Raw genomic sequence first — 24,901 nt, 5'->3', positions numbered from 1 at the left:
TGAAGCCACTCCTCTGTAAAAGGCACATGACAGCTCACTTGGAGTTTGCCAAAAGTCACCTAAAGACTCTCAGACCTTGAGAAATAAGGTGCTCTGGTCTGATGAAACCAAGATTGAACTCTTTGGCCTGAATGTCAAGCGCCACGTCTAGAGGAAACCTGGCACCATCCCTATGGTGAAGCATGGTGGTGGCATTATGATGTTGTGGGGGTGTTTTTCAGCGGCAGGGACTGGGAGACTAGTCAGGATTGAGGCAAAGATGAACGGAGCAAAGTACAGAGAGATTCTTGATGAAATCCTCCTCCAGAGTGCTCAGGATCTCAGACTGGGGCGATGGTTCACCTTCCAACAGGACAACGACCCTAAGCACAGAGCCAAGACAATGCAGGAGTGGCTTAGAGACAAGTCTCTGAATGTCCTTGAGTGGCCCAACCAGAGCCCGGACTTGAACCCAATTGAACATCTCTGGAGAGACCCGAAAATAGCTGTGCAGCAATGCTCCCCATCCAACCTGACAGAGCTTGAGAGGATCTGCAGAAGAGAATGGGAGGAACTCCCCAAATACAGGTGTGCCAAGCTTGTAGCATCATACCCAAGAATACTTGATGCTGTAATCACTGCCAAAGGTGCTTCAACAAAGTACTGAGTAAAGGGTCTGAATAGTTATGTAAATGTGATATTTCAGTATTAGATTTTTAATACAGTTGCAAAATTTCTAAAAAACAGTTTTGCATTATTTATACATTGTGACGTTACAAAAATCAAGGGGTCTGAATACTTTCCGAATGCACTATATTTTAAACAAATACATGTCTGTCATTGAACAATCACATGCCATGATTAGATAGTAAAACAAAACACACCAATCTCTTTCATAAATTCTTTAAACATCAAAAGCTAATTTACCAACATTTCTGAAAATGGATATATGGGGGTTTGGAATAAAACTCTTCATATCTTTATCGGTGTGATCTCAGAAAATCATTGCCTTAATTAATGTCAACCCTCTCAGCCTAGTTGTCCCGTTCTTTGATGTGCTCTCCTCTCCTTATCAGGGTTCAATGTTTTCCTTGGCTTCTGTCCCAGTCTGTGTCTGAGAGCATTGTTTTGATTGAGTTCAACACTGCTATTTTGACCTCAGTTGGCTCATTTCTTACTTAGTATCAATACAACACCAATGTTTACAGCAGGTCCCATGGGACCAGTACTTAGTTCCACAGACAGACATGGAGACCGAGAAAGATGTTTCCTACATCAAATGTACTGCATGTTGACTGATACATCCGACCATAATTCTATCCTCCTGATTCCTGCTTACAAGCCAAAACTAAACAGGAAGTACCAGTGACTCTCAATACGGAAGTGGTCAGATTGCGCGGATGCTATGCTACAGGACTGTTTTGCTAGCACATACTGGAATATGTTCCGGGAATCATCCAGTGGCATTGAGGAATACACCACCTCAGTCATCGGCTTCATCAATAAGTGTATCGACGACGTCGTCCCCACCGTGAACGTACGTACATATCCCAACCAGAAGCAATGGATTACAGGCAACATCCGCATTGAGCTAAAGGCTAGAGCTGCCGCTTCCAAGGTGAGCAACACTAATCCGGACGCCTATAAGAAATCCTGCTGTGCCCTCAGACTAACCATCAAACAAGCAAAGTGTCAATACAGGATTAAGATTGAATCCTTCTACACCGGCTCTGACACTCGTCGGTTGTGGCAAGGCTTGAAAACTATTATGGACTACAAAGGGAAACGCAGACGCGAGCTGCCCAGTGATGCGAGCCTATCAGATGAGATAAATGCCTTTTATGCTCGCTTCGAGGCAAGCAACACTGAAGTATGCACGAGAGCACCAGCTGTTCTGGATGACTGCGTGATAACGCTCTCAGTAGCAAATGTGAGCAAACCTTTAAACAGGTCAACATTCACAAAGCCGCAGGGGCCAGGTGGATTACCAGGACGTGTAATCAAAGCTTGCGCGGACCAACTGTCAAGTGTCTTCACTGACACTTTCAACCTCTCCCTGACTGAGTCTGTAATGCCTACATAATTCAAGCAGACCACCATAGTCCCTGTGCCCAAGGAAGCGAGGTAACCTGCCTAAATGATTACCACCCCGTAGCACTCACGTCGGTAGCCATGAAGTGCTTTGAAAGGCTGGTCATGGCTCACATCAACAGCATCATCCCAGATGCCCTAGACCCACTCCAATTCGCATACCGCCCCAACAGATCCACAAATGACACAATCTCAATTGCACTCCACACTGCCCTTTCCCACCAGGACAAAAGGAACACTTATGTGAGAATGCTGTTCATTGACTACAGCTCAGCGTACAACACCTTAGTGCACACGAAGCTCATCAATAAGCTAAGGACCCTGGGACTAAACATCTCCCTCTGCAACTGGATCCTGGACTTCCTGACGGGCCGCCCCCAGATGGTAAGAGTAGGCAACAACACGTCTGCCACGCTGATCCTCAACACTTGGGCCCCTCAGGAGTGCGTACTTAGTCCCCTCCTGTACTCCCTTTTCACCCACGACTGCGTGGCCAAACACAACTCCATCACCATCATTAAGTTTGCTGACGACACAGTGGTAGGCCTGATCACTGACAACGATGAGACGGCCTATAGGGAGGAGGTCAGATAACTGGCAGTGTGGTGCCAGGACAACAACCTTTCCCTCAATGTGAGCAAGACAAAGGAGCTGATCATGGACTACAGGAAAAGGCAGGCCGAACAGGCCCCCATTAAAATCGACGGAGCGGGTCGAATTTCAAGTTCCTTGGTTTCCACATCACCAACGATCTATCATGGTCTAAACACACTAAGACCGTTGTGAAGAGGGCACGACAAAACCTTTTCCCCCTCAGGAGACTGAAAATAATTGGCATGGGTCCCCAGATCCTCAAAAGGTTCTACAGCTGTACAATCGAGAGCATCCTGACCGGTTGCATCACCGCCTGGTATGGCAACTGCTCGACATCTGACCGCAGGGCACTACAGAGGGTAATGGGTACGGCCCGTACATCACTGGGGACAAGCTTCCTGCAATCCAGGACCTATATAATAGGCGCTGTCGTAGGAAAGCCCATAAAATTGTCAGATTCCAGTCACCCAAATCATAGACTGTTTTCTCTGCTACCGCACGGCAAGTGGTACCAGAGCGCCAAGTCTAGGACCAAAAGGCTCCTTAACAGCTTCTACCCACAAGCCATAAGACTGCTGAACAATTAATCAAATGGCCACCAGACTATTACATTGACCCCCCCATTTGTTTTGTACGCTGCTGCTACTCGCTGTTTATTATCTATGCATAGTGACTTCACCCTTACCTACAAATAACCCTTATGTAGAAATAATTCTAACCTGTACCCCCGCATACTGACACGGTACTGGTATCCCCCGTATATAGCCTCGTTATGTTACTTTTTGTTATTTTTTTACATTAGTTTATTTGGTAAATATTTTTCTTAACTCTTCTTGAACTTCACTGTTGGTTAAGGACTTGCAAGTAAGCATTTCACAGTCAAATCTATACTTGTTGTATTCGGCGCATGTGACATTAAGTTTGATTTGATTTATTTATTTATGATTTGATTGATTGATTTATTACAAATGAATGATCCCATGTTATAATTGGTTCTCTGTTTTACCCTGAGACACCTGGCTGTGTCTCAGGATATTAGGTCCAACAATGCCCAGAAATCTCCCTATCTATTCTGTATCTTCACTATCTTCACTTACTTATTTCCTGTCTTGTTCCTCTCTCAAAGTCTCACTCCTCCATTTCCCAACCTTTTATTTCGTCATTCACTTCTTCTGCTGTAGTAATTATTTCTTCTCTTTCCTTCTTTCGCTCTCTCTCTGTTCAGAACCCCCATCTTGTTGTGTGCTTGGTTTCACATACCTTTTTTTAATCGTTGCTAGCCAGCCAGGTTGTTATGCTGGCCCAAATGACAAAGTGCGTGTCAACAAAATTCTCCTTGGCTTGCTGTAGGAGCTGTGATGAGCAGGGTACCCCGCTTATGGGCCTCAAAGCCCCTTCTTTCTCCCCTCACACCCACATGTGCTTCATTACAGCAGTGTTACCGTATGGAGTGCTTGATCCTAAAACTCTCTCCTTCTTGGCTCTGTTGGCAGTGGGGGTATCCTGCATCCCTGAACATTTGCATATGTACCCATGTGCACAGATTTCTCATATGTATTCCTGGATGGGGAGGTATGGGGACGGGACAGAGAGAAAATAATGGAGTTGAGGTCAGTGAGGTGACAACAGTAGGTCCAGGAATAATCATTTAACAGGCTCAAAAAGGGTTAGGGTTGGTGGTGTGAGGATGGGCAGAGCGAGAACACAACTCCGTTAGGACAGCTTAGCATGGTCACTGACCTGCTGTTAATAGGGTCCTTGTGCTCAATGCTCAGCCTGTGGGAATTCCTTGCATGTGGTAACAGCTTGGTGACTGACTGTGTCAAAAACACGGTTGTTATGGGGGAAGCTTGGGGTTGGGGAGGAGGAGGAAGGGGGTTCTCTTTGTGTTTGACCAACGGCTTGAGAGAGAGGGAGACACGGCTGGGCTCAGTTTGCTTCCCCCCTTTTCTACTTTGGGGGAGAAGGGGAGGGGAGTGGGTGAGAGCACTGAGCTGCTCATGGATACAGTCTCTCATAGCCAACATCTACGTTCCAAATGGCACCCTGTTCCCTATATAGTGCACAACTTTTGAGCAGGACCTAAATGCACCCTATTCCCTATCGTGCACTACTTTTGGGACTACTATGGGCCCTGGACAAAATGTGTGCACTTTGTAGTGAATAGAGGCCAGCTCTGGAAGCCTGTGAAGAGCTCAGTCACAGACTGGCATGGTATTGGCAGTATGAAGAACTCTGAAAGGGATTTTAGCTGATTCAAGAGAAATAATAGATGAGGGCGTCCATGGCCACAGTTTTTGAAGTAAATCTTTGAGGATATACTTGAGAGACTTCGAGGAGGGAGGATGGGAGAGTTTCTTTCAGAGCACTCCTTTGAAATCCTATTTTACAGGTGAAAACAGAGTTGAACAGTGTACGAGGTCCAATTCACCTACTGCAGAGAACCAAAGAGGTATCCAACTGTCAGACAGAGAAACAGAGAAAATACTATCTCTTTGTTTTCAGTAGTGTCTGAATGCAGTTCCAAGTACACAATACCGTGTACACTTACAACATGACTGTAATGATTTTCGTTGGTGGAAGAAGGAGTAGACCAAAGCGCAGCGTGGTACGTGTTCATGATGCCTTTAATAAACTGAACACGGAATACAAACTAACAAAAGAATAAAGGAAAACCGAAACAGTCCCGTATGGTGAAAACACTGAAACGGAAAATAATCACCCACAACTCAAAATGGGAAAACAGGCTACCTAAGTATGGCTCTCAATCAGAGACAACGATAGACAGCTGCCTCTGATTGAGAACCATACCAGGCCAAACATATAGAAAAAGAGAACCTAGACCTACAACATAGAATACCCACCCACATCGCACCCTGACCAAACTAAAAATAGAAACATACAAAGCAATCTACGGTCAGGGCGTGACAATGACGGTGCACGTCTTGTTACAGCTCTGCCCATCTTTCCCCTCAATTTTCCATATTTGTCTGTTAACTCTGCTCATAGATGATAAAGCTGCTCAACATTTCTGATGTTGGTGGTTTGTTTTTCTCTAAAAGGTCACTTGTGACATGCACATCAGGGATAGCAGACTTGTATCTGTGAATCACATTAGTATTAAATAACCATTAGCAGTGATAGGTTTCCCTGTCTAGATGAGCTGCTGCAACTCCAGACTGACTGACCGACTGACTGACTGGTTGTTTGTGACAAACTGTTTCTGCAGCTCTGTAAACCCCTTTCCGGTACTCTGTTGGACTGCCTCTGGCCTGTGAGGGAGATTAATCTTTGGAATATTGGCATTTGTTCCAAATCCTACCATTCTACTTCTTCCTTTTGTTGTGCAGCGTTCCAAGGTCTGGCTTGGCTTATACCGCATACCGCAACGAACCAAGGAAAATAAGCATGTTCTGACTCACATGTAGAAAAGTTTGTCTTCTCTCAAGACAGTAGATTCCGTGGTGATTTCCTGCTTCAGTAACCTGAATGTCAACTTTGAAGCAGCGTTGCTCCTTTCAGGGGTTTGTATATGAAATAAAGTCCTATGTTTAGGCCCTAATTATGAGATCATGGCCTGTGTTTGTGAGTCATGGCAGCGGTGCTTCCAAAGGAAGGTGACTGCTGTATGTATAAAGGTGAGTGAGTCATCCCTGGAACACCCACTGCTTCCAAGCCCTCAACACACAATTACAACCACAGTGGAGATATTGAAATGGATTGTGCTTGACTGGTTTGTTAGCATACTTGTTCTCTTTCATAAATGACTCCTAGCCCTCCCCTTTTCATCCTCACATGATACTGAGTGTTTATGAGTCACTATACAGTCAAATAAACGTCAGTCATTTTACTGTAACGGCATGACGAGGGAAGGCCAAGAAGGAATATGGCTCATAGACTTCTGCTGACATTTTATGACAGTAGATCAGACAGACTGAACTCTCAATGAACTGCCAGTGGAGCTTGGTGTGGATGGCCTACCATTTGAAATAGACCTGAGTGAATGATATAAGGGTGTGTTCAACAATGACATGGTATCAGTGACATACTATATTACATCATACTGGAAAATTCACAGTGATACTACACGTTACCAAAAAAGGGTATAACAGTGTATTTGTGTGTGTGTTTGTGTTTCCAGGGGTGCTGGATGATGAGAATGTCCGTGCAATGATGCACGGTTCCAACATGGTGAAGGTACGCTCCCAGAGGTGGCAGAAGAGCCGCAGCCTGCGTCTGCTGGAGGACGGGGTCACTGTGTGGTGTGAGTCCACCAAGAGCTCCCGCAAGGCCAAGGCACAACAGACCTGTGAGTATACAATGGGGGACGGAGGGGTGGAGGGAGGGGTCAGATGAGGGGAAAGGGGAGGTATGTGGAGGGGGAGAGAAAGGAGAGAACTGGATGAGGAGACAAGAGTAGGTATGGGGAGGGAGAGAGAAAAGAGAGGGATGGATGAGGGGAAAAGAGCAGGTATGGGTGGGTTAGGAGAGAAAGGAGGCATAAGGGAGGAGAAGGAGAAAGGATAAGGATGTGGATTAAGGGAAAGGGAGGGTAGAGGGTAGGTGTAGATTGAGAAGAAAGTTGGGGAGTGAGCAGAAGAGAAGTGAGGAGTGTGGATGGGGAGTGGTCACGAGAGGGGGATGTTTTGGTCATTTTGATTTTCAGGATCTGAGGCTTTCGCAATAGTTGGAAAGGAAGCTTAACCGATATCAGATTAGGAGAAGTAGCCTTGTATGAAGGGAAGACTATATACAGGAAAATAATAATGTATAAACAAACGAACAGGACTTCCACAAGCACACTCCCTGTTCTAGTCCATTCAACCATCCTCTTAGACTTGATTCAGTACACTAATATAGCCAGCTCTTTGTCCTAAGCTGTTTAGGCTTTTCATGTTGACCACCAATAATGCCCTGTTGTCTACATTTGCCTTTAATTATTTGCCTTTAATTATGATACTATGCTGTGAGCTAGGATTTAAGTCAGATGCTATAACCTGTGTAATTGTATGATACAGGTAACTGCCAAAATAAAGGAACCACTTGAGTAAATAAGGGATACAAAGTATATTGAAAGCAGGTGCTTCCACACGGGTGTGATTCCTGAGTTTATTAAGCAATTAACATCCCATCATGCTTAGGGTCATGTATATAAAGGCTCGGCATGCCATTATTTTGGCTACCATGTCCCCATAGGATGACAATGCTCCCATCTACAGGGAACGAGGTTTGATGAGCATGAAAACATTGTAAACCATATGGCCGCCTCAGACACCACATCTCAACCTAATTGAACACTTATGGGAGATTCTGGAGCGGCGCCTGAGACAGCGTTTCCACCACCCTCAACAAAACATCAACTGATGGGATTTCTCTTTGAAGAATTGTGTTGTCATCCCTCCAGTAGAGTTCCAGACACTTGTAGAATCTATGTCAAGGTGCATTGAAGCTGTTCTGGCTCGTGGTGGACCAATGTCCTATTAATACACTTTATGTTGGTGTTTCCTTTATTTTGGCAGTGTCACCTGTAGTAATGCATCCATATAGTACACACATACCTGCTGAAGGTTCACATCAGTCAACCACGGTTACAAAGAGGTGTAAAAAGGACACAAGCTGCATTAGAAACAGTGAACATAGACCTTGTTATCCGTTAGCCTCGAAAATATTGGTTTACCTCAGCACGCTAACCTTTTGCAGGCAATGAGCCAATCAGAAAGGGAAGCATGCACTTCATATTAGTGCTCTAATGATCACAACACCCTTAAAGAGAGAGAGGAAATGTTGGCAGTAATCCTAGATGTTTTGGCCCATTTAAACAGTGGGAAAGCTATTTCTAATCATAAACCTTTGACCGCTTCCCCTTCCTCACATGCACACACATGCACACACTGTCAAACACACACAGTTTTGTATTGCCATATTTCTGGGGACCAAAGAATTGATTTCCTTACAAAATCTTATTTTCCCAAACCATAAATCTAACACTAACATAAACCTAAACCCTAAGCCTTACCCCCAACCCTAACCATAAAACTATCCCTAACCCTACTCCTGAACCTAACTGTGACCCTGACCCAATACTAACCCTAATTGTAAACCTAACCCCTAAGCCTAAAATTGCATTTTTTTCAAATGGGGACTGGTAAAATGTCGAATTTGCCTTTTTTATACTATCCTTGTGAGGACTTCTGGTACCACAAGGATAGTTAAACAAAAAAACACACACATACACACATTTGTTTTACTGTCCTTGTGGGGAACAAACAATTTATTCCCTTTCAAAATCCTATTTTCCAGAACACTTAACCATAAACCTGTAAACCTAAATATAACACTAACTCTTAAACATAACCCTAAACCTAACTCATAACCCTAATTCTAACCTTAACCCTAATTCCTAACCCCTAAACCTAAAATAGCTTTTTTCCTTGTGGGGACCGGCAAAATGTCCCCAATTGTGCTAACTTTCCTTGTTTTGATATCCTTGTGAGTTATGGTCCCCACAAGGATAGTAAAGCCAAAAACACACACACACAAAGTTCAATGGTTTAAGGAGAAGGATAAGTGGGCAGCCGGTGAAGCGCTTAGAGTCCTCAGGTCTCCTAAACCAGTAGTAAATCTCAATATAGTTTAAGACATCTACACCTACAGGGTTGCCTCTCAGATTGCTCTTGAAATATCCCTCCGGTAAATGAGAGGCCATGGCTCTGCCCCCTCTCCATGTTCTATAGGACAAATATAGGGCTCCTCTGCCCTGCCCATAGGAATCTGATGGCACAGGCGAATTATTGTTGTTAGCATGCATGACGAAGGATGTGTGTGTATACGCTTGTGTCAGATTTTAGCCCTATCAAATGGGTAAACCTCTTGGACCTCCCAATTGCAGGGTTTGGCCATGACTTGCCGACCACCACTACACTACTATCTTTGAGATTGTCATTTAAAGAGTCTAAACATGTCTCTGACACACATCCTTTTATGAATTAGTGCTGGCGGTGCTTTGGAGTTGCCGAAGTCAATCAGATGTTTTTTTTTCTTTTAATTTTTGAGTCATACTGTACAAACATATTATACTAGTGATCTAGATAACACACATGTAAACACATCCACCTACACACAGAGTGGAAACACACATGCAAACACACCCACCTACACACAGAGTGAAAACATCACAGACAAGTTTATGTCCACTCAGTTCCAAAGTCGAGGTAATGATTACAAGGTTTAAGAGATGTTTTATGACGGGTTAAACATGCCAAGGTCAGGAGAGCACATTCATCATGTCGACTCAGACAGCATACAGCCACATTGGTTCACTTCAAGTGGAACACAACACTTCCTTTAATACCTTCTAACGCCCACTAGTCCGAGTCTGATAGCGCTGCTGCTAACCTTAACACACCCTGGGCTGGGAGGCAAGCTGAGGGACAGCGGTTATGAATGGGATAATGCTGATGGGAGGTTGTAATTGCATGACCTTCTTCTAACGCTCTCTTTCGCTCTACCTTCATCTGCCTCTCTTTTTTTTTAAATCTCTTGTTCGCTCTCTCTTTCTCCTCTTTCTCTCTCTTTCACTTGTTGCACAATCCACCCCCACTATGTCACTTCACTAAGGACTATTCCTCGGTCATGTAATTCAGATTATGTCCCCAGTTCTCTCCCATCGCAGTCCCTCAAGGACCCAGGAAGCACCCGCTGCTGTGGGAAATGGATACGGACAGATCCATGTGTTTAGAGAGTTGGGCTAATGCGGTTTCTGCATTATGATGCATTTACATGACACTTCAACATTAAATGGCAGCCATATTAGCTCCCCATTAACATCACATGGGGAATATGTAAACAATGCTATGTAACTGAATGTCTAGAATTCGAGCAATATAAATGTTGTCCCAACTCTCTAAATATACAGTGCCTTCAGAAATGATTCTGTTCCCTTGACTTGTTACCACATTTTGCTACGTACACACAATACCCCATAATGACAAAGCGAAAACAGGTTTTGAGACATGTTTGCAAATGTATTAACATTTTTAAACAGAAATACCATACTTGCATAATAATTCAGACCCTTTTCTATGAGACTCAAAATTGAACTCAGGTGCATCCTGTTTCCATTGATCATCCTCGATGTTTCTGCAACTTGATTGGAGTCCACCTGTGGTAATTTCAAGTGATTGGACATTATTTGGAAAGGCACACACCTGTCTATATAAGGTCCCACAGTTGACAGTGCATGTCAGAGCAAAAACCAAGCCATGAGGTCGAAGGAATTGTCCGTAGAGCTCCAAGACAGGATTGTGTCGAGGCACAGATCTGGGGAAGGGTACCAAAAAATGTCTGCAGAATTGAAGGTCCCCAAGAACACTGTGACTTCATCAATTCTTAAATGGAAGAAGTTTGGAACCAACAAGACTTCCTAGAGCCCGGCCAAACTGAGCAATCTGGGTAGAAGGGCCTTGATCAGGGACGTGACCAAGAACCTGATGGTCACTCTGACAGAGCTCCAGAGTTCCTCTGTGGAGATGGTTGTCCTTCTGGAAGGTTCTCCCATCTCTGCAGCACTCCACCAATCAGGCCTTTATGGTATAGTGGCTAGACGGAAGCCACTCCTCGGTAAAAGGCACATGACAGCCCGCTTGGGTTTTTTCAAAAGGCACCTAAAGACTCTCAGACCATGAGAAACAAGATTCTCTGGTCTGATGAAACCAAGAACTCTTTGGCCTGATGATGAAACCATGAACTCATGAACTCTTTGGCCTGAATGCCAAGCATCATGTCTAGACGAAACCTGCCACCATCCCTACGGTGAAGCATGGTGGTGGCAGCATCATGCTGTGGGGGTGTTTTTCAGCTGCAGGGACTGGGAGACTAGTCAGGATTGAGGCAAAGATGAATGGCGTAAAGTACAGAGATCCTTGATGAAAACCTGCTCCAGAGCGCCACTGAAGGATGTGTTTAGGGTTAGGGGTTCTCTCTTTTCTGGAGAGACCTGAAAATAACTGTGCAGCAATGCTCCCCATCCTACCTGACAGAGCTCGAGAGGATCTGCAGAGAAGAATGGGAGAAACTCCCCAAATACAGGTATGCCAAGCTTGTAGCGTCATACCCAAGAAGACGTGAGGCTGTAATCGCTGCCAAAGGTGCTTCAACAAAGTACAGAGTAAAGGGTCTGAATTCTTAAATGTGATGTTTCCAAAAATTTGGATAGATTTATAAAAACCTGTTTTTGCTTAGTCATAATGGGGTATTGTGTGTAGATTGATGAGGAAAAAACGATTTAATCCATTTTATAATAAGGCTGTAACCTAACAAAATGTGGAAAAAGTCTAGGGGTCTGAATACTTTCTGAAGTCACTGTATGTCTCTGGATAAGGCCTCATGTACAGTAGGATGAGAGGCCAGGTGGCTGATGTGGGGGGTCAGGGGTTGTGACGTCGTCTTCCCCCAATCAGGCCACAATTAGAGCCAGTGTGGCGGTGTTGCGGTATCACTTCAGTCACACTTGGCTAACGCTACAGAACATTGACAGGCCACAGGACAAAGGCAGGCTGACCACTTCAGCAGACAGCTACTGATAACACAAAAGTGGCTGAGTCGAAGGACGTATGCATGCTCATTAACACGCGCGCGCGCGCGCGCACACACACACACACACACACACACACATGCTGACTACAGGTGGTCTCAAGGGCCTTTTGGGTCTGGCACATGCAGCTCAGCATGATCCCCTCTGTTCAGATGGGCTTAAGAGAATATGCACCGCACTTAACACTTTGGCTGTGCCAGTCTCATACACACACACACACCACACCCCCCCTACTCTCCGCATTGAAATGTCACTCTTGTCATGGAGCGATGGGGCAGGAATTTGTCAGCGATTTTGAGGAGGCGGAGAGGCGGGAGCTGTTCAGCAGAAAGAGGCCGTTGTCAGAAGAGACAGTTGCCTCTGGCACTGTCAGCCCTGTGGCTGAGCCATCGTTGATCTGTGTGTCACTATTTGCCTGGAAAGCTGATCCCAGTGTAGAAAGGCATTGCTAAATGTACTTAAATCAACTGACTGATTTGAAAGCTACTCCACCAACCCAACCACAATTCTAGCTATTCAATTAATGAAGGGATATGGGGTTTGTCGTTGTAGTGGACATAGTCTTATGTTTGAAATCTTCACCGGGCTTTATTCTGGATGTGGTGCATGAAGGGTAATGTGGTCGTAGGCTGGTGTTGTGTTGCTGGGCAGAGGGTCAGCCATCACGTGTAAAGCCCTGCCCACTCCCACAGTTGTTACTGTTATAAATAAGAGCTTAAATACATGCTAATCTCTCTAGAAATCAATGAGAGCTAAAGTACATGATAATCTCTCTAGAAATCAATGAGATCTGAAATGCATGATAATCTCTCTAAAAGTCAATGAGACGGCATCCTTCTTTCTTCCTTTATCTCGTTACACACACAAACACGTCATGGTATTGGGCCAAAGGTCCTGCCTACACTTGAGTTGCTAGTTAAATTTGGACCTTGTCATGCAGATGAATGTCGGCCTGAGTTGCAAACATATTGTGCAGCCGCAGCTGACGCAGGTCTGTGTCTGTACAGGTCGTATTATTTAACTGCCAAATCAGGACCCCAGCACCGAGATGCCATGTCACACTGCTATGTGGGTGTTACCACACTCCCCCTGAAGTTCACGACCTTTCAGCTCCGAGCCTCCCTCCCAAGTTCCACGTGTTTTGGTGCCGTTTGTCATTCTGTTTATTCTTCACCCAGATTTAATGCAATCCCCCTCTCTGCTTCCCCCACCGTCCTCCTTTCCCACCTCCCCTCCCCCACCTCTCCCTGTGCCAGTCTCAGTGACAGAGGTGGAGTGTGTGCGTGAGGGCTGCCAGTCTGAGGCTCTGCGGAGGCTATCCGGGTCGGTACCAGAGAATCAGTGCTTCACGGTGGTGTTCAGAGGAGCCAGGAAGAGTCTGGACCTCCTCTGCCCCTGTGAGGAGGAGGCAAGGCGCTGGGTCCAGGGGATACGCACACTGAAGGAGCGCGTGGCCAACATGACCCAGAAGGAGAAACTGGACCAATATCCTTTACCCCCCTCCTGTGGGCCTTTGTTGCGCTGTGCCAGGCTGCCAGCTTTCGACTCAAGGTAAATATAGTGCAGGCTGGGCAGCCAGGATCGCAATGGTGACTGACTTTTGAACATAACACTGTCACATGCACCATCCCGCATCCACAGCATACCTAAGATGTGCAGCAATGGCCCAGCAAAGAAGCAGCGTCTAAATATAGTCTGGATATCCTGTCAAACATGATCCCTGGTATAGCCGCTGGGTTGTTAGCGACACGTGGGTACGACAGACACACTTGTGTAAAAGGCAAAGCCAGATCTTGAGAACAGAGCAGTAGGGGCTCTGGGGCATGTCCAGGCTAGTGCGGTGCGGTTTTAACACTGGCAGGTCCCAGCAGTGTTTGCAATAGCTCCTATTGTTGTGTGTGTCCTGGAAGAGGGAGGTGTCATAGGCTCCTCTCTCTACGTCAGCCCTGTGTTCTATTCCGCTAGTGGCCTTGGAGGAGGCTTTTAGTATTTTGACTTCAGATGGATGTTGGCACAACAGGACATGTATCTACAGCCAACACACATCTGAATCATAGACTGGGGTGTATTCCATTTCAATTCCTGGTAGTTGAATTAGACACCTATCCTCCTCTGAATGGTTGGTTACACAATTGATTCCGGGATTGCTGTAAATTAAGAAATGATGCAATTGACCCTTACCCATAGTTGGATGTGGGCTGTAATGTGCCTATATACAGTATGCATGTGCATCAACTCTGCTTGTATGTATAGATGTGTTTTGTGTATATACCATAGTATATGTACTTTTAAGGATGTGTTTCGGGTTAGAGGTTCAGTATGCTCCCCTGGTTGCTCTCCTTAACCCCCCACACCTGGATCCGTGGCTACCTGAGACGGGCTGATGAGAACGACGATGGGAAGATGAGTTACGACGAGGTCAAACGCCTGCTGCAGATGATCAACATAGACCTGAATGAACAGTACGCACGCTCGCTATTCAAGGTGAGCACATGCTGTATGTGTGTGCAGCGTTTAGTATGCTTGTACGTTAATGTTTAACGTATAGGCCTTGACTTCATGGGTGTGTGCTTATGTGTGTGAGCGAGATGTTGTTGTTGGTTGAAGGCCATTGTTTACCCAGTGTGCTGTTTGGGGCTGCGTTTCTCTCCCAGCCTGGAGTCTGTGTTCAATTACCAACCCAGTGGCAAGCAACCAGGAGGCCCCTCGCTCTCTTTCTCACTCTCTCACTCACACACTCATTCTCTCTCTCCCGCCCTCTTCTCTCTACTGCTGTCTTTCTGTCTCCCCTGAAGGTCTTGTCCTCCCCCATCTCCCCCATCTTCCTCCATCTTCCCCCTCTCCTTTCTCCCCCTCTCCCCATCCCCTTCTCAAATGATCAGGCAGCCAGTCATTTCTCCATAGTTGAGGATTACCGCTACGTCTCTCAGCTCCTCTCTCCGTTAATGTCCATTTGTTTTCCTGCTCCTTCCTTCGCCATGTGATTCCTTCTCCAACCCTGCCCAGCCCTCTCCTCAGAGACTGAATATCAAACCAACTGCAGTGCAGTATGTGTGGAGTGTATGTTTGTCTATATGGTATGAATTGTGGGAGTGGATGGGGTTGCTGGGCATTTGATAATATAAACATGGCTCACCTATAAGAATTGAAGGTATTAACTTTGATCTAGCTCTCTGTTTTTAGGGAACTACTTTGAAAATGTGTGGAGGGGTTGTGAATGTTTAGTGTTTTTAATCAGATCAGCCTTAACCAAGGTCTCTCTGTCTGTCCGCCCGTCCGTTCGCCCATCTGTCTCTTTGTCCCTCCCTCCCTCTCCTCTCTGTCTGTCCTTCCTTCTCCTCTATTCGTCCGTCCCTCTCTCAGAAAGCTGACCGGTCGTGTGACGGCCGTCTGGACCACGTAGAGATCGAAGAGTTCTGCAGGGACCTGATGAGGCGGCCGGAGCTGGACGCGGTGTTCAGACACTACTCTGGTAACGGCTGTGTTCTGTCCACCGCTGAGCTGAGAGACTTCCTGGGAGACCAGGGGGAGGACGCGTCACTGATCCACGCTCAGAGCCTCATCCGTACCTACGAGCTCAACGACTGGGGTAGGCCCGAAGAAACACGGGAACATCCTTTTAGCCTTGGATTTTTCTGACCAAAACATTTCACATTTGATTCCTTTAGCAGACGCTCTTATCCAGAGCGACTAATCCAGAATGCATACGTTTTCACATCTTTTTATACTACATTCCTTATATTCGCTGTGCTTTCATTCATCTGAATGTTTTATGCATTTACGTTTTACGTGATTTAATTGCTGCAAATTCAGGGCCAGTTCCGCACCTGACTTTTATTTTCCCACAATCGTATGAGCATGTCTGTACCCGTCACTTCCTGTTCATAACCCTCAGAAAAGGTTGATGGTTTGATGTCTTCCCTGCAGCCCAGAACAACCAGTTCATGACCCAGAATGGTTTCACCGTGTACATGCTGTCCCAGGAGAACGATGTGTTTAACCCCGACCACGCCAGGGTGCACCAGGACATGACCAGACCTCTGGCCCACTACTTCATCTCATCCTCACACAACACCTACCTCACCAAGGACCAGGTCACCAGCGCCAGCAGCGCCGAGCCATACATCAGGTATTGAATGCACACACATATGCGCACACAAACATACATATGCAGGCGCGTAGATGCAAAACACATAAACCCGCATGCACACGCACACTAAGAACATGTACTGTGTGAACCAGAGCTCTGAACCAGGGCTGTCGATGTGTGGAGCTGGATTGTTGGGACGGGGACAAAGGAGAGCCTGTCATCTACCATGGACACACCCTTACTTCTAAGGTGCCCTTCAAAGAGGTCATCGAGACCATCGCCCAGTATGCCTTCAAGGTGAGCAATTTATTACAAAAATTACAACAGCAAAATAAATACAATGAAAAGGGAGCACACCTGTCCTGTGAGACCCTCTTAGTGGGTTGGGGGGGGATGATGGACAGATGGTTATGTGGTTTATAGGGAGGCCAAATGTTTCTCCTTAACCATCATGCACATATGTCTTCCGTATGTGACTCTTTATGGAAAGCAAAGTATTCCTCATCTCAACAAAATAGAGTTAACAAGTAAATGGCAGCAGGCCAGTGGCTGAAAACCAATCTAGACTGTTGACTTTCTGCCTCTGCCAACATGCAGTTCAAGATACAGTCATAGTCTTGGCTCGGAGTCTAATAAGACTGTCCAACAGCTTCTTGGCCTCAGTGTAGTCCAGAATAAACCCTGGCTTATTTCCTAATGAGCTTATGGTTTCTCTTACATTTTAATGAGTGGCCTCTTATGAACCAACCCTTGTTTTTTCCTTTAGGCCTCCCCGTACCCCCTGATCCTGTCCCTTGAGAACCACTGTACGGTGGAGCAGCAGACAGTCATGGCCAGACACCTGCGCACCATCCTGGGCAAGAGGCTGCTCACCAAGCCCCTCAAAGACCACCCTCTGAAGGACCTGCCCTCTCCTGAGGTACGATACACACCCCTGTCCCCGGCTCTCTACTCACCCATGTCCCCGGCTCTCTACTCATCACTGTCCCCGGCTCTCTACTCATCACTGTCCCCGGCTCTCTACTCATCACTGTCCCCGGCTCTCTACTCATCACTGTCCCCGGCTCTCTACTCACCACTGTCCCCGGCTCTCTACTCACCCCTGTCACCTGCTCCTACTCACCCATGTCACCTGCTCTCTACTCACCCCTGTCACCGGCTCTCTACTCACCCCTGTCACCGGCTCTCTACTCACCCCTGTCACCGGCTCTCTACTCACCCCTGTCACCGGCTCTCTACTCACCCCTGTCCCCGGCTCTCTACTCACCCCTGTCCCCGGCTCTCTACTCACCCCTGTCACCGGCTCTACTCACCCCTGTCCCCGGCTCTCTACTCACCCCTGTCCCCGGCTCTCTAGGACACACATCCCTGTCTCCGGCCCTCTACTCACCCCTCTCCCGGCTCTCTACTCACCCCTCTCCCCGGCTCTCTTCTCACCCCTGTCCCCGGCTCTCTAGGACACACACCCTGTCCCAGGCTCTCTACTCACCCCTGTCCCCGGCTCTCTAGGACACACCCCTGTCCCAGGCTCTCTACTCACCCCTGTCCCCGGCTCTCTAGGACACACACCCTGTCCCAGGCTCTCTACTCACCCCTGTCCCCGGCTCTCTAGTCACCCTTGTCCCCGGCTCTCTAGTCACCCTTGTCCCCGGCTCTCTAGTCACCCCTGTCCCCGGCTCTCTACTCACCCCTGTCCCCGGCTCTCTACTCACCCCTGTCCCCGGCTCTCTACTCACCCCTGTCCCCTTCTGCATAAGAAACATGTTGTATTTTTCTCCTCTCTCTCCCATCCCTCGCATGTTTATGGAACGATGGTGGAATACTAACAGGAATATTTACATATGTTTTGAAGCATCTCTTTATTCCCTCTGCAGGAGCTTAGGGGTCGTATCCTGGTGAAGGGGAAGAAGGATGTTCAGCACCTGAACCAGCTGGGGAAAACCAGCAGCGTTGATACCAGCTCGGACGACGAGGCATCAAGCAGAAACAAAAAGGACCCTGCCAAGGTGCTACACATTTACCTTCCATGTGACTGAGACGGCACTAAGTCTACAGAAATTGATCAGGAACATACAATATATCAAGCTTTTCTCATGTGCACTCTGTGTTTCTGGCTCAGGTGGTCTCATCTAAGCTGAGCCCAGAGCTGTCTGAACTGGTGGTGTACTGTCGAAGTGTCCCCTTCCGCGGGTTCCAACACTCTGCCCAGAAACCACCCGATGAGCTGTCATCCTTCAATGAGAATGACGCCCTCAAACACATCAAGGACACCGGCAAGGGGCTTAGGAAGACATACCTCGAACAGAACAGTTTTCTGTGAATCAGTTCCTGATTAGATCCGACTCATAGTTCTTACTGGCACTGTAGTTTTAGAGAGAGTCCTTGTATACATGGGTGCATTTGTGCATCATGTTGTCGTGCACATTTGTGTGTGTCTGTCTTTTTTTATATGCGTTTGAGGTACTGTAGTGGATCTCTTACCCTGTCCTCTCATCACCTTCCAGGAAAGCTGTTTGTCAGACACAACAGCAGGCAGCTGAGCCGGATCTACCCCTCCGGGCAGCGCCTCCAATCCTCCAACTACGACCCCCAGGATATGTGGAACGGCGGCTGCTCGATGGGTCAGCACTCTGGGCTGGAAGGGGTGTGGGAGGTGGGATGGAGGAGGGAGTTGGTACAGGTGGCTCATTTATTTAACATTATCTAGCCTGGAAGTCCCTGGAGATAGAAAGCTATTTTACATTGTGCCTCCTCTGAGAGCATTGCAAATGTTAGGTATTTGCCTCCTATTCCTCACTTTAATAGTCATAATAACTAACCTCACACTTTGCTGCCTGGTAAAGTGTGTTCTGTTGTTCACCCCTGTCCCCTGCTCTCTAGTCACCCCTGTCCCCAGCTCTCTACTCACAGGGGTGAACAACAAAACACACTTTACCAGGCAGCAAAGTGTGAGGTTAGTTATTATGAGTAGTTGTGAGTAGTTGTGGTCTCCTTTCACACCCCTGTCTGTCCTCTCTCTCTCTCTGCAGTGGCTCTGAATTTCCAGACTCCAGGGGAGCAGATGGATCTGAACCAGGGCCGCTTCCTGCCTAACGGCCGCTGTGGATACATCCTCAAGCCCAGCTTCCTGTGCAGCCCCAGCTCCAGCTTCAACCCAGAGATCACAGGAGGTGGGCCAGGACACATCCCAACACAGCTCACCATACGGGTGAGAAACCTGCTGGGAATCAGATTCTGTTGTGGTGGTTTATATGTGGTAACTGCCTTGTTGGAATAGTAGGGCACATTTTAGTTAGCAGTGTTATGGAAGCAGACCAAGGTAGTAAACTACTTCACCTTATTAGTAATTTTGTAAAATCATTTGAATCATTTTCATATTAGAGTTTTATTTACAAAGGCAAAAAAAGTAATTGGGGTGATTTTGTGTTCAGATATTATCAGCACAGCAGCTGCCTAAGATCAACACAGACAAGCCCAACTCCATTGTGGACCCGCAGGTGTGGGTGGAAATTCACGGGGTGGCCATTGATAATTCCAGAGACAAAACCCACCGAATCGACAACAATGGTAACCTTCCACTCATCTATTGCACATCTATTATACTCCCATTCAAAAAATGGGTTGTATACACCCTTGAGTTCACATATGAACCATATTAGAAATAGAATTAGAAGAACATAATAGTATTAGGAATTATTTTTTTACCATGAAATAACATAAGTATTCCAGGGCACCTGTATGACTCCCACCACCTAGGGCACTATTCCACACAGGAAATTGATCAGGAACGTTATTCCGTACTCCCATATTTATTTTTACCATAATGATAATTAAACATGATAGATACCCCAGCTACTCCATTATCTTTGCTCAGTACAATTTTCTAAGACATGTGAGTACCAGAAAATGATACTTCTCGTGTAGAGTGCCATTATCCCGGTGTAGAGTGCCATTATCCCGGTCTGTTGAGTAGTTTCAGGCTGTGAATGGTGTTGGATGGCAGTGTCTGACAGCTCTCCTATGCCCCCTGCAGGTTTTAACCCACGCTGGGACAGCACTTTGAGCTTCCAGCTGCAGGTCCCTGAGCTGGCCCTGGTACGCTTTGTAGTGGAAGACCATGACCACAAAGCCAAGAATGACTTTGTGGGCCAGTACACCTTGCCCTTCACCAGCCTCCGTACAGGTACTAGGATACTGTCTCTGTATTGTAGGGGTGTTTGTGTAGCTAGTGTGTCTGTGAGGTGACACTGACACCAGTGGGTCTATTTTTCTCTAGGTTACCGCCATGTCCACTTGCTGAAGGCAGATGGCTCCAGCCTCTCTCCTTCCACCCTTTTCATCCATGTCAAGGTGTCCGGTAAGGGGGTCCCCATCAAGACTGTGTCCGAGCGCATGGCCTTGGCTAAGAGCAAGGGCAAAGCATGATGCATATCTACCTGAACTAGTGCCACACTTATCTGATAAGCGTCATGCTTCTCTTTTGGGGGGGAAAGTCTCCCTAATTGGGGTGAAAAGGACAAGCTGCTACCTGCCTATGTCCCAGTACTCTTTTCATACACCCAATTTAGAATTGTCAGGACATCTACGGTTCCCTGGCTACAGAGAGGAAGACATCATTCCTTCTCAGTGAAACCTGGATGATAGTCTTGCCTGTTGATGAATAGTGTTGGCTGGGAGAGAAAGTCACTGGCGTGTTGCTGTTGTGAGAGTATTCTGTACTCTGTCGTCAGTGCATTGAGTGTTTGTGTCTGTTTCCATAGAGACATGACTTTGGCAATGACCTGTTTTACACCAGAACTCTACCTGGCAGCCGTCTGCCTACTATGAAGCCAATATAGAGTTTTTGTTTTTATATTCAAAGCCAGATTTGTGTCCTGGAGTCCCTGGAGCAGATCATGAAGATGTATCCCGACATTTTTTACATATTTAAAGTTAAGAAATATTTAACTTTTTTGCTACTTTTAGCTGATGTGTGGTGAGCGTTCTGGCACAAAAATGGTCACCGGGCATCACCCAGGTGGGTGCCGCACATTGATGGTGGATGAGGTGAGTTTCCCTCTACTATGTAAAGCTCTCGGAGTACCTCGGTTGGTAGAAAAGCACTATCTATATATATCCAATCAATTATTCAAACTTTTTTACTATTACAGAATATTATGGTTGAAACTTCTAGACGTGTTTTATCAGGGCAAGACTTGTAGTTGTGATCCTTTTTCCAAGACAACGATAGTGTTTATTGACTCAATTTTATCTGTAAATTAAGTCTAGTTGTCGTGGTATTGGTCTGTCACACTTGGCATGACACAGTCCAAAATACTGAATGAATGCCTTAACCTTAGTGACAGAATTAATACATTTCAACACTTAATGTGTTGGCAACAAATTGTGTTTGTTGCAAATGATGAAACACACTACTTTCTGTGTGAAATTGCTGATAGAAGTTTTTAGATTATATTTAACATTGTTGTAAAATGTTAGATTCTAATGTAGTTACAGTATTCTAATTCTCTCAGTGAAATGAATTTATTTGCATACTGCATGTACTTTCTCTGACACTAACTTCCTTTTGCTAAATAAAAACAGCATCAAAGTTACAGAGGGTCAAATCAAGACTAATGCAATTGACCACGATTATGTTGAATACATATAATTGAAGTATTAGCTTTTTCATTTTTTCATTTCGAAGCAGTAATCCATAATGTACTAGTAGAATGTATTATTACTACTTTATTATTTGTGTTCTTTCTTCTGGTCATCTAAATTTAAATTCAAAGTCACTTTAATTTTGAAAACCAGCAAATGGTTTTGACAGTTTGAAATGCCTTATTTGCCTTATTTCAATGGAAACAGCTGTTAGTATTCTTTCTTGTAGTTGCTAAGACAGTATTCTTACCTGTTTACCTTAGTGTCTCTTTCATTGTGTACTTTGTTGTGACTTTTATTTCTGTGGGCATCAGATTCATATGGGTCAGTGTTTAAATCCAGCCACCAAATCTGAAAGGTCTCCCAGTCTATTTAACAACAAAAAGCCATTGAATCCAAACTTTGAAGATGGTATGTCTTTATAGTACTATAGAAACAAATAATTTCCCTGAGCTTCAGGAGCAATATACTCATTGACATCAGTATAGTAAGTGACATTAGTACAGTATTTCTTTGTCTGTGTGAAAGCCAAGAGTAGCATGTTCAGTTTTTATAAAAAATATTTTAACCCAACTGTGCCCTTCTGTATTTTCAAATTTGGCATACTATTCCAATGTTTTTGTGCTTGAATGGTGTTTGTGTGAGAAAACAGATTTATTTTTGAGGGAAGTGAAGTAGGAGATAGTATTCACAACATCCTAACACACAACACACACACAGAGCCTCCTTCTGCCGTATAAATGTCTAGTTCGTCTGTAGTGCTGGATTCATTGGAGAACATCAAACTATCACAACTCATTTAGTATCAGTGTAGATGATTAAAGCCCCATTTGTAAGTTTTACTCGTTTCACCTATCCAGATGTTGTAAAGATGTACGAGTAATGTGAAATCAAAAGACATAAATCCGTGCATCATACAGTGGTGGAAAATGTACCCAATTGTCATACTTGAGTAAGGGTATAGATACCTTAGTAGAAAGTTACTCAAGTAAAAGTGAGTCACCCAGTAAAATACTACTTGAAGTAGAGTCTAAAAGTATTTGGTTTGAAATATATTTAAGTATCAAAGGTAAATGTAATAGCTAAAATATAAGTATCAAAGGTAGAAGTATAAATCATTTCAAATTCCTTAAGCAGGTGGCACCATTTTCTTGTTTTTAAAATGTATGAACAGCTAGGGCATACTACAACACTCAGACATTATTTTCAAAGATGCATTTGTGATTAGTGAGTCAACCAGAACATAGGCAGTAGGAATGACCATGTGTTCTCTTGATAAGTGTGTGAATATCACCATTTTCCTGTTCTGCTAAGCATTCAAAATGTAATGAGTACTTTGGGTTGTCAATGAAAATGTATTGAGTAAAAAGTACAATATTTCTTTAGGAATGTAGTGAAGTATAAGTTGTAAAAAATATAAATAGTAAAGGCCAGTAACACAAGCCTACCAGACGAGCTGAACTACTTCTATGCTCGCTTCGAGGCAAATAACACTGAAACATGCATGAGAGCACGAGCTGTTCCGGAAAATAGTGTAATCACGCTCTCCGGAGCCGATGTGAGTAAGACCTTTAAACAGGTCAGCATTCACAAGGCCGCAGGGCCAGATGGATTACCAGGACGGGAACTGCGAGCATGCGCTGACCAACTGGCAAGTGTCTTCACTGACATTTTCAACCTCTCCCCGTCCGAGTCTGTAATACCAACATGCTTTAAGCAAACCAACATAGTCCGTGTAACCCAGAAACACTAAGGAAACCTGCCAAAATGACTACTGACCCGTAGCACTCATGTCTATAGCCATGCAGTGCTTTAAAAGGCTGGTCATGGCTCTTATAAACACCATTATCCCAGAAACCCTAGACACACTCCAATATGCATACCGTCCTAACAGATCCACAGATGATGCATTCTTTATTGCACTCCACACTGCCCGTTCCCACCTGGACAAAAGGAACACCTACAGTATGTGAGAATGCTATTCATTGGCTACAGCTCAGCGTTCAACACCATAGTGCCAGGACAACAACCTCTCAACGTGATCAAGACAAAGGAGATGATTGTGGACTACAGGAAATGGAGGACAGAGCACACCCCCATTCTCATCGACGGGGCTGTAGTGGAGCAGGTTGAGAGCTTCAAGTTCCTTGGTGTCCACATCACCAACAAACTAACATGGTCCAAGCACACCAAGACAGTCGTGAATAGGGCACAACAAAACCTATTCCCCCTCAGGAGACTGAAAAGATTTGGCATGGGTCCTCAGATCCTCAAAAGTTTCTGCAGCTGCACCATCGAGAGCATCCTGACTGGTTGTATCACTGCCTGGTATAGCAGCTTCTCGGCCTCCGACCGCAGGGCACTACAGAGGGTAGTGCGTACAGCCCAGTACATCACTGGGGCCAAACTTCCTGCCATCCAGGACCTCTATATCAGGCGGTGTCAGAGGAAGGCCCTAAAAATTGTCAAAGACTCCAACCACCCTAGTCATAGACTGTTCTCTCTGCTACCGCATGGCAAGCGGTACCTGAGCGCCAAGTCTAGGTCCAAGAGGCTTCTAAACAGCTTCTACCCCCAAGCCATAAGACTCCTGAACATCTAATCAAATGGCTACACAGACTATTTGCAGTTTGCAAGCTGTCCTTCATAGAAATGAATGGAAGTCTACAGTATTACAATTTACATGTATTTAAGTAACTTTTGTTGTAGTGGGGACAGTAAAAGAGGTACTTTCTAAAAACAATAGTTAAAGGAAATTTGTTTTATTAAATTGTTTCTATTTTTAGTTCACATCTGAGCGATCATCTAGTGTGTATTTATAAATCATTGAGTGAGTCACAACTACGTGACATTGCTTAATAGGCAACTGAGGCTCAAACCTGTTTAGGGACTTGTACCTTATGAAGCCTTAT

General features: G+C 45.5%; 1 protein-coding gene across 1 annotated transcript in view; it reads left to right on the top strand.

Annotated features, from left to right (window-relative positions):
• LOC112258602 (1-phosphatidylinositol 4,5-bisphosphate phosphodiesterase delta-3-A-like) overlaps positions 1 to 22,562 on the top strand; it is a 29,748-nt gene extending 7,186 nt beyond the window's left edge. Inside the window, exons 2-15 of the mRNA XM_024433081.2 lie at positions 6,806 to 6,973; positions 13,513 to 13,741; positions 14,611 to 14,740; positions 15,620 to 15,845; positions 16,184 to 16,385; positions 16,499 to 16,643; positions 17,113 to 17,265; positions 18,221 to 18,352; positions 18,466 to 18,619; positions 18,851 to 18,967; positions 19,376 to 19,554; positions 19,778 to 19,913; positions 20,380 to 20,529; positions 20,623 to 22,562. Coding sequence (XP_024288849.2) covers positions 6,806 to 6,973; positions 13,513 to 13,741; positions 14,611 to 14,740; positions 15,620 to 15,845; positions 16,184 to 16,385; positions 16,499 to 16,643; positions 17,113 to 17,265; positions 18,221 to 18,352; positions 18,466 to 18,619; positions 18,851 to 18,967; positions 19,376 to 19,554; positions 19,778 to 19,913; positions 20,380 to 20,529; positions 20,623 to 20,771 — 2,270 coding nt within the window. The 3' untranslated portion in view covers positions 20,772 to 22,562. The remainder of the gene's footprint in view (positions 1 to 6,805; positions 6,974 to 13,512; positions 13,742 to 14,610; positions 14,741 to 15,619; positions 15,846 to 16,183; positions 16,386 to 16,498; positions 16,644 to 17,112; positions 17,266 to 18,220; positions 18,353 to 18,465; positions 18,620 to 18,850; positions 18,968 to 19,375; positions 19,555 to 19,777; positions 19,914 to 20,379; positions 20,530 to 20,622) is intronic.
• The last annotated feature ends 2,339 nt before the right edge of the window (positions 22,563 to 24,901 follow it).

Source organism: Oncorhynchus tshawytscha, linkage group LG09, assembly GCF_018296145.1.
Source record: "Oncorhynchus tshawytscha isolate Ot180627B linkage group LG09, Otsh_v2.0, whole genome shotgun sequence".
Lineage (NCBI taxonomy): Eukaryota > Metazoa > Chordata > Actinopteri > Salmoniformes > Salmonidae > Oncorhynchus > Oncorhynchus tshawytscha.
The sequence above is the reverse complement of the archived record's forward strand: the minus strand, read 5'-3'. Positions and strand labels throughout refer to the sequence as shown.